The 9,399-nt window shown below is 32.5% G+C and overlaps 1 protein-coding gene across 1 annotated transcript in view; it reads left to right on the top strand.

Annotated features, from left to right (window-relative positions):
• Positions 1–6,632: 6,632 nt before the first annotated feature.
• The window catches only part of LOC110032335, a 25,714-nt gene continuing 22,947 nt past the window's right edge, over positions 6,633–9,399 (top strand). The window contains exon 1 of the mRNA XM_020735929.1: positions 6,633–7,026. Within this exon, the coding sequence (XP_020591588.1) occupies positions 6,673–7,026 (354 nt within the window). The 5' untranslated portion in view covers positions 6,633–6,672. The remainder of the gene's footprint in view (positions 7,027–9,399) is intronic.

Raw genomic sequence — 9,399 nt, 5'->3', positions numbered from 1 at the left:
CAAAGATCCCACCTATCATTTTAAAACAACCCACATAGACAACAGTTAAATAATAATAAAAAAATCATTTATGAACAATATAATAGGAAGAAATTGTGCTTGATTGATTAAAACATCAGTCTTTACATCATCTCTCCAAAGGAACCATATCTTGTTATTGAGTTTGACAACAAGATTAAAATCACTAATCTTCCTTTTATACTTGTCATTATTTTTCATATCAACCATATGTTCCAACCTATTGAAGAAATTCAATTTATGCTTTCTAATAAGATTCTTTAACTGATTAGCAGAAATTATTTCCAAACTATGAAAAGAGAGAATCAAGCAAATAATTATAATTCATCATTGCCCTTTCTTCCTCTAGTGATCCTACATGAAGAACTCAATTCATTCATATCAAGGTTCTTACCCAGTTGTTGAACATTAAGAGCCTCTGGATTAACATAACTGAGTTCACAGCTACCTTAATCTCCATCTTTCTAGATGATATTTGTATCAACCAATCTTCTTAAAGTTTTTTCTAGTTAGAAAAAGAGAATCATCTACAAAAGAAGTCTTAGTAACAACAATATGATTATTAAAACATATTTTTTCAGCTATATTATCAACTAACAAACTTTCCTTATTTGCATTAACAAGTATAATACAATATATAACTCTTGATTAACAATTTTTTTGTTGCCCAGTAGAGGCCATGTGTTCAATAATATCAACAACGTTATATTGTAAAATATCAAGATTATTTTCATATGGTAAATCACTCTCTAAATATTTAAATCTTGATTTAGTTTAAAATTCCTTCCATTAACATCTTCTTTTGCTTTAGCACTATAATTTTTAGATTTTAGATTTGGATGAGTACTGAAGCAATTGGATAAACAATGATCAAATATATGAAATTTGTTACAGTAAGGAGAAATATATTCCATTTCAACAGATTGTCAATACCCTGGATTAGAGGCTCCTATCCAAACAACATCACAAAAAGGGAGAGTAACATCTCTCTCGATCAGGATATGAGCAACAAAAGGCCTCAAACAATTCAGGGCGGCTAAATCTATCTTCATGGGTGATCCAAAAATTGCCCCTAAGGAAAATAATACTTCCTTATTGAATAAGTGTAATTTCATACCTGGGAAACGAAACCAGATAGGCATGATTGGAGGCTCCTCTTTGGGATTAAAGTCAACCATCCATTTCAAAATCTTCATACTTTTTCAATTTTTAAAACATTCTTGGCAAACAGAAGAGTGTAATCTTCTTCTTTTTCTAACCTAATCATAAATTTTCTTCCCTCAATCAAAGCAACATTCCAATTTCCCAGGAATATAGGCTTAGCAAAATATCATTTGATAACATCTATCTTAAAATGCACAAATGTGAATTTAACAACTAAGGTAAACTTAAGAGGTTCAACAAAAATCAAAGTCTCCTATTCATTATAAAATAATGTTGTTTCCCATTTTTCTTCGTAGCCCTGTTCACCAGGTCATCAACTTTCTCATCCCCCAAATGCTCCTTAAAGGCAATCAGAGCAAACAATTATTCAAAGGAAGTTTAGAAGAAGTGTTACCCATTACTGCCTCAACAAAACAGGGCCGATTAAAAAAGCCAGCCATCTCCAAGATCCACGAGCACTAATTTCAAAGGATCAAACTAGGAGAACCAGAGACTCGCTCCAAGAAACCATCTTTTGAACTTTGAGGGGACGAAATCATTGTTGTTAACGTTCTCTAGTAGTTCTTGTGTAAAAAGGAAAGAAATAGCAAAGCTCCAGAATGCAAGCAAGATAGAAAACTTGTGTATAGACCAAACTAAAAGAAGAACCTGCTTGTGGCTTGAATGATCAAAGAAAATCCTCACTCGCTCGATCGAGGGAGTAGTTTAGTTATCACAAATTATTTACTTTTCATCACTTGATATAGTTCCTTTTTCTCTTCCTTTTTCTATCTTGACATTTCTAAAAACTCTCTATCCATCATCTTGTGAGATGGCACCACGAAGTAAGTAAATTTTCATGCCATTATTTGTGACTACATGATGGCAAAATGAAAGTTCTCAAAGCTAAAATTTCTAATTCTCTTATCGAATGAAGTGGAAACGATCATGAAAATAAGTTTATAAGAAAGGGCATATGGTTTTATAGACCCATACCAATCCATATTCAAATATTTCATAGTCCCAAATTATTAGTTTTTAAAGTTTTCTTCCGCTTCTCATGTTAATTTTTTTTTAGCTGGAGGAGTCTCCTTCTTCTTCTTCATCTACTTAGAAGGAGGCTCAGTATTTTACATTTCTCTAACAATTTTTCTTTACAAGCACCTTTTTTTTCACTTTTATACTTCCTACTCTGTATCTCTCTATGAAATTTGTACTCTTTAAATGAAGACCCAACTTCACTATGATGAAAATATCCTAAAGAAGAAAGCCTTCTAAGTATTATTATATGGTCATCAAAATCTCTCTTATGTTAGATGAATTTTAAATCATTTATGGAAAAAAAATTATGGACTTGTACCTGTAAGCAACATTATAGCCAAAGCAAAAATTTTAACTACTTCTTGATCGACCTCTTAATCAACTTCCTTCTAATAAAGAGCACATATATCAAAAAGATTTGCTTGAAGATAAAATCATCTAATTTGTAGAAATTATCTATAAAATCTCATTGATTGACTCGTCAATAATAATCTGTTCACCTGCCTTGCTAAAGAAGCCAATGCCCTTTTTTATGCTAGAGAATCACTATTCAAGCTATTAAGGTAAAAAAAGAAATGTCATCAAACACTCAGGGAACACAACCCAAATTTAAAAGTAAATATGAGCTTCTAATAAATGATAGATGATAGCAAGTTATAAACCACATCCTTCCTACAAAGTTATAGTCCAAGAAATTCTTAACTTCAAGAGATTTTGCTTTTATAGGATTGAGAAACTCTTTTCCTCCTTCGGGATCATAAGTGCCCAATGAGTAGCGAATGATTGATACTGCCTCACTATTTGTCATCCATCTTTATAAGAAACATACCAATACCTTGCCTATCAATTATTGATCTTACTTTTTTAGCCTAACCAACTTAATACTGATCCTTAAGAACAAGATGAACCCATCATTATACACCTTTACCATAAAACAAATGATATAAAAATGATATTGATAGCATAGTTTTTAACTTTCTCATAAAAAAACACGGTGCCATGATTCCTACAATATAGTTTGTAATCACCTGCACCATGATCATACCATCATAGTTAAAAATTTCCACCAACTCCTTAAAGAAAAGGCGACACAACCCTAATTAAAATTTATCATGTCAAAAAAGAAGCTCATCATTATGCCATATTTAGTAAATCTTCTTTCAAATTTGGTAATTTAACTTTCCTAAAAATGCACGATATTATTGCATGGTTAAAAAATAACTCCAACTGTAATACATTTCTATCCACTTTTGATAGTTTTAATTGCTTAGGAAACTCAAACATGTTTTAAAAACATAACCCACTCTTGACATTATGTTTTGGTTTAGAGAAAATGAAATGATGGAATGCACAAATAACATTAGAATTTTTTCGGGATGGAAAAGATTTTGAAAACTAACATTAACTCCCTTTAAAGGGGGTTAGGATGCAATTTAGTAAGATTAAAAGATCATTAAATGACTTTTTTGAATGTTTCCCTTAACAAAGATAGTTCAATTAAAACCATCAAATTAAAATAACAAATAATACCTTCAATTACTTTGAAAATCAATACAATCTACTATAAACAATACATTTTGAATTGTTAACCCAATTTGCTAAGGGTGACCATCACTATTTACATAAGAGGAAATAAATAATAGTAAATAAAGGTCAAAAGTGACATAAGGTGGTACTTGCACACTCTATCAAGCACTTCAACATAAAATAAACACCAACCATGAATTGAATCAAGCGAGTTAACTCCAAATACTTCTAAAAGTCTAATAGCTTGTCACCCATCTCGATAATGCCTCTTCTCAACTTAGAAAATTGTTACATTATTATAATATTATTCATAGCATAAGTCACAGTCATAGTAATTAATTCCAAGGAGAATTCCTTAATTCTCCCTAGACTCTTAGTATCTATACCTATTTGAGGAGCCATCGAACTTGCTCTAAAAAATTTTGAAGTTGTCTCCCTTAGTAAAGAAGTAGTATATTTATTTACACTAGCAATAAGTGATTTGGTAGTCGTTGCTCTTTTCCCAATCTAAATTAAAACCATCAAATTTGAAGGAACATTTGAAATAAAAATATATAATTCAAAATAGTTCTATAAGCCAATTTCTAACAACGAATATTTAGAAGCCCATACTTTTAATATGCAAGTCCTCACTTATAGTCTCAAGGGCACCCTCATCTAGCAAGCTTACAAGAGGAGGACCACCATCCCTAAGGATTAATTGCTCAAGCTCCCTTTCTTCAAGGATAAGCTATTAAACTTGAGAAAGACACGCCACATTTAAATTTAATACACAAGCAAAACATAGCTCAACATGTCAATCAAAAAATTGCTTTTCGCTCATAATCCCACTAATCCTAAATTGAGTTGTAAAATGAACTCACATTTATTAAACTTTCCAATGAATTAATTATACATAAGAAAAAATTTCCTTTCTCTTACCCCAACATGAACTTAATTCAAGAAAAAATTGGCAGACCACTCATTTTGTTGAACTCATCTAATACCATGTTAGGAGCTGGAGACACTAATAGATGCTCAACCTAAGAAATCACCTCAAAAGATGGAATCTCTAGTAGGTGTAGATCAAAAAATGGAGGACATGTCATAGGAAGAGCCTCCATGAAGACCAGGGGCTCAACAATAAGAAGAAGAGAAAATTCCCTTCTAAAGAGCTTCAACTTCTATTTTTTTTTTTTTTGCAATTTTTACTTTATTCTTCTTCCTCTCTAAACCTCTTTCTTTTCTACTTTTTTCAGGCAATGCCTCAATAAGACTAGCTTTGGAAATCACAGTCCTTTTGGTAGGAACTAAAGGAACATGAATGAAAAATAGAACAAAAAAAGAAGTAGGGTCCATCGATAGTAACACAACATAAATCCCTCATCTCTCTATTTATAGAGAAATAATTAGGAATAAGAGTTATAAGAAAGGCAGAACATCATAAATAAATTTGTTTAGCTACATTTATTAAATAAGAGAAATCATTATTATCTTATTATTTTTGTAGTTTTATCATCAAAAGATAATAGAATTATGGAACAAAATATATATGATAAAAAAATCCTAGATCGGGCTTATCCATGAACTATGAGTCAACAAAATAGTTCACCATAACAGAGTGGCCAAACAATTTGATAAATGCTCAATATTGCTCAACCAAGAGCTCGGATAATCAGCTTGGCTCATCAATTCAGCCATCCAGCTCGTCAAGTCAACACAAAATATTATAGATAGCAAACCTTATCGCGAACTCTCCCAAGCAGCATGTTGGACCTCATTATGATGTTCTATATCGAATAAGCAGACAAGTCACATCAGTCCTACATTTGTAACTTTGATATGTACTTTACTCTGTGCTGATCTACTTTTTGGTAATAAGTAACTATAAAGTTCTCTCTATCTCTCTCAATTTGTATTTCCTCATTTGTTATAGTCAATTTTACAAGAACTACCCACAAACAAAATTAGATCAAATAATAAAATTAATATATAAAAATTAATTTTTTTTACTATATCTTCAAACTACTAATTTTTTCTCTTCTACATTTCAATTATCAACTTTAATATTATAATTTTCTAAATAAACTTTAATTAATTTTCATGAATCATAATTAAAACCTTAAATTAATTAATCTTCTTATTTATTTATTTATCCGCATGTCTATATTTTAGTTTTTTTTAATCGGCTTAGGCGAAGCTCACATCTACAATCCCATTATATTTTTTATTAAAGGTAACATTTATTTAAACCTTAAATTCTAAAAAAACTTTTAAAAAAGTTTATAAAAGCTTAAGCCAAAATTTAACTACCCAATAAATTTTTATTTTTGGGAAAATTGAGGCCCTAGCTTGGAATTATTAAATAAAAAAATTGATGCAAAAGAGTACAAACACAAGAAAAAGAACCAAAAATTACATCAAAATAAAAATAAAAACTAAAATAATAGACATAAATTAAAGACAAAAATGCAGCAATAGAATTCCGACAATCACCTACAGATCAGTGAGCCTCACAAATGTGAACAGCTCCAATAGAAGCAGGAACCAAAAGAACAGTGCTACAAATATTATCAGTAAAAACAACAATACTAAATGCAAAAACAGAGGCTGAAAAAAAATAAAATATAAGTTGAATTCTCATTTACAACAATTCTATTCAATAAATTTTGTTGGCTTAAATTTCGATTTATTATCGTAACTAAGTGAAAAAAGTTGCGTATGTAAGATGCACGAAAGACTGCACGCGTTAGATAGGTTATAAAAAAGATATTAAAGATTAAATTCACATTTTATCATCTGTAATCTATCTGTAACTAATAAGTTTAGCACTTCTATATCCATATTTTTTATAAGATACAGACAATTTATAGATACATGGTATAAGTATAAAAGGCGAATATAACCAAGCACGCAAAATTTTCTCGTGACTACGAGTCTGGCAGCCCTCGGGTACGTGTTTGGATGGCCCGTCCAATCGGTCCGGAGTGGGACGACACCGAGTGGGAAGTCTGCGAGGACCGCGGCTTCGTCTACAAGAAGCGGCGGCGGCGGCACCTCGCATCGCTGGCAGGGCATCCTCCTGTCGACTCCGAGGCACAGCTCCAGCTCAAGAAGCATGCGCTCAAGAAGCGATGCCTTCTGACCATTCGCGACAAATACCGGAGCGAAATAGAGCAGTGGGAGGAGCTTTCTGCCTCCCTCATTCGCCTGGCTTCTCCTCCTGCTAAAGACACCTCCGAAGCTGGCACGTCATCCATTGCTTCCCCTCGGCCTTCCTATATGTCTCCGCCGGCTGTCGACGTCCTTTTCCTCGAGGTAAACTTCGTTAGGGTTAGGGTTTAGTTCTGCAGTGATTTTTTTATATGAAATCAATAGTTTTTGTATGGCTGAGTTGGCATTCGTTAAAATTATATTATGATCTAGCACAAGTTTGATTTATTTAGGAGAAAGGTGATATACACTACCGAACCGGCTGTTTGAAAACATCTGGATTTAAGCTATTAGGATTTACTAAGGGTCCATTTGGGACAACATTCCTGCTGTCCTGCTGCTTTGATTTTTAGACCGTCACCAAAGTTCTGTTTGAAAAACTAATTTCTCGTTACTTTTTAAACATTTCTATGGTAGAAACCTATTTCTTTCAACTTGACTTGTTAAAATGTGGTGACTGTGCTGTCTAACTTTTTGAAATTAAAATAAATTGGTAATAGCCACCATAATTTTTTGAACGACTTCTTCTGTAGCAGATTCACAGCTGCTTCTTCAAATGGTAGTAATTGCCCCCATACAGACCCTAAAATCATTTAAATCTATATTTAATAAATCCTAAAATGGTTAAATACCAAAAATTTTTTTGCAATAGATTTGATAAATTCAGTTAAATCTTATAAAATTTGTTTGAAAACTTTTGTTATGACTTAAAAGTCCGTTAAGTTTGTTAGTGATATAGGAGCCACAACGACAGTAACAAAAATTATTTAGTAAAACGACTAGGATTACAATCGGGACTTAAGCAGAACTGAAAATACAACAAAATAACAATTTTCGGCCAGTGCTGAATAGCGATATCCATGGACAATAGAGGCTAGGCTTGTGGTTGACGGTGGAGCAAGGTGGAAGGAGGTGGTATGGTGATAGGAGGTTGGGAGGGGGCGACAATGAGTGAAGGTGACTAGAAAGTTGGCGTGGATATATGGATGATCACAAGCCGATAGGTGGAAGCCGAAGTAACATAGAGGTGATCTGTAGGCTGGCGGCTGAAAGCTGGAACGACAGGGATGTGATTTGCTTGCTGACTGCTGAAAGTTGGAACAGGATGGAGGTGGTATAGGCCGATGATTGGAAATTGACGAGGACAGAGGGGGATGTAAAGCCAGTTGCTGGAAGCATGATGCTCGTCTGCAGAAGGACATGGCGACAGTAGGAAGAGGGAAAATTGGAGATGATCATCACCTTGGATGAGTTATAGCCAGAGCGTCTTCTCACCGTCGGATACAACACTTGGAAGGGAGAAACGTAGGAGGCATAAATCTAAAATAAGAGATAATCAATAACTAATCTCTAAGCAAACAAATCAATATATATATATATATATATATGGTTTTCTTTTTTTAGCGTATATATATATATATATATATATAATAAATGCTAGTAGATAGAAATAAAAGGTAATAGAAAAGGGAGGGGATGTAATAAGAAGGGAATAGAAAGGTAAACAGATAGAATAGGAAGGGAGGTGAGCGACATAATAGGAAAGGTAAAGCCCTCTCCTTTGGGCGGCATGGCTTGCTGGACCGGTAGACCTACCCTAGACTCCCTGGCTGGATGGGTCGATCTAGCCCTTCTAAGCCCCCCGCGTCAAATAGAATATAGAAATGTAATTAGATTTTCATTATTTCATTACTATGATAGAAATAATTTATTAAATTTAATTAAAGTCAATTTTGTTTCTATTTCTTATCATGTTAATCAATAATTAATTATTCACTAAATTAGTTGATCATAATAGAAATTTTGTTAAACTAATTATTTGTCAAGCAATAGGTTAACATTTTTCAATTAATAATTAATTAATTATGTACTATATTAATTACTAATTACTTAGAATTTTATTAAATAAATTAAATTTAATATTTAATGTAATTTTGTTAACTAATTTTTAAATAGTTTCAAATAAATTTGTCTAAATATAATTAATCTGATAATTTGTAAATTAATTATTTAGTTATTAATCTTAGGAATTGTGTGGTATGTTTGTAACAACAACAACAACAACAAAGCCTTAATCCCACTACGTGGGGTCGGCTACATGAATCCTTTTTCTCCACTATGTCCTATTTAGAGTCATATTTTCATTTAGTTCTAGTAAATTAAGATCATTTTTAATACAATAAGCTCAAGTCTTCCTAAGTCTACCTCTGCCTTTCTTAACACAAGTCGAATCTAAAACATCTACTCTCCTAATCGGATCATCAGATGGTTGACGTTTAATGTGACCAAACCATCTAAGACGACTCTCTAATTTTGTCCGTCTCTCTAATATTGTCCGTCACTGAAGTTACACCAACCCTAGCACGAATATATTCATTTCGCATTTTGTCTCTAAGTGTAAAACCACTCGTCCACCTAATCATTCTCATCTTGGTAAGACTTAACTTATTATTATGCTTCTTTTTTAAAGGACAACAT

Source organism: Phalaenopsis equestris, unplaced genomic scaffold (genome assembly GCF_001263595.1).
Source record: "Phalaenopsis equestris unplaced genomic scaffold, ASM126359v1 Scaffold000924, whole genome shotgun sequence".
Taxonomy (NCBI): domain Eukaryota; kingdom Viridiplantae; phylum Streptophyta; class Magnoliopsida; order Asparagales; family Orchidaceae; genus Phalaenopsis; species Phalaenopsis equestris.
The sequence above is the reverse complement of the archived record's forward strand: the minus strand, read 5'-3'. Positions and strand labels throughout refer to the sequence as shown.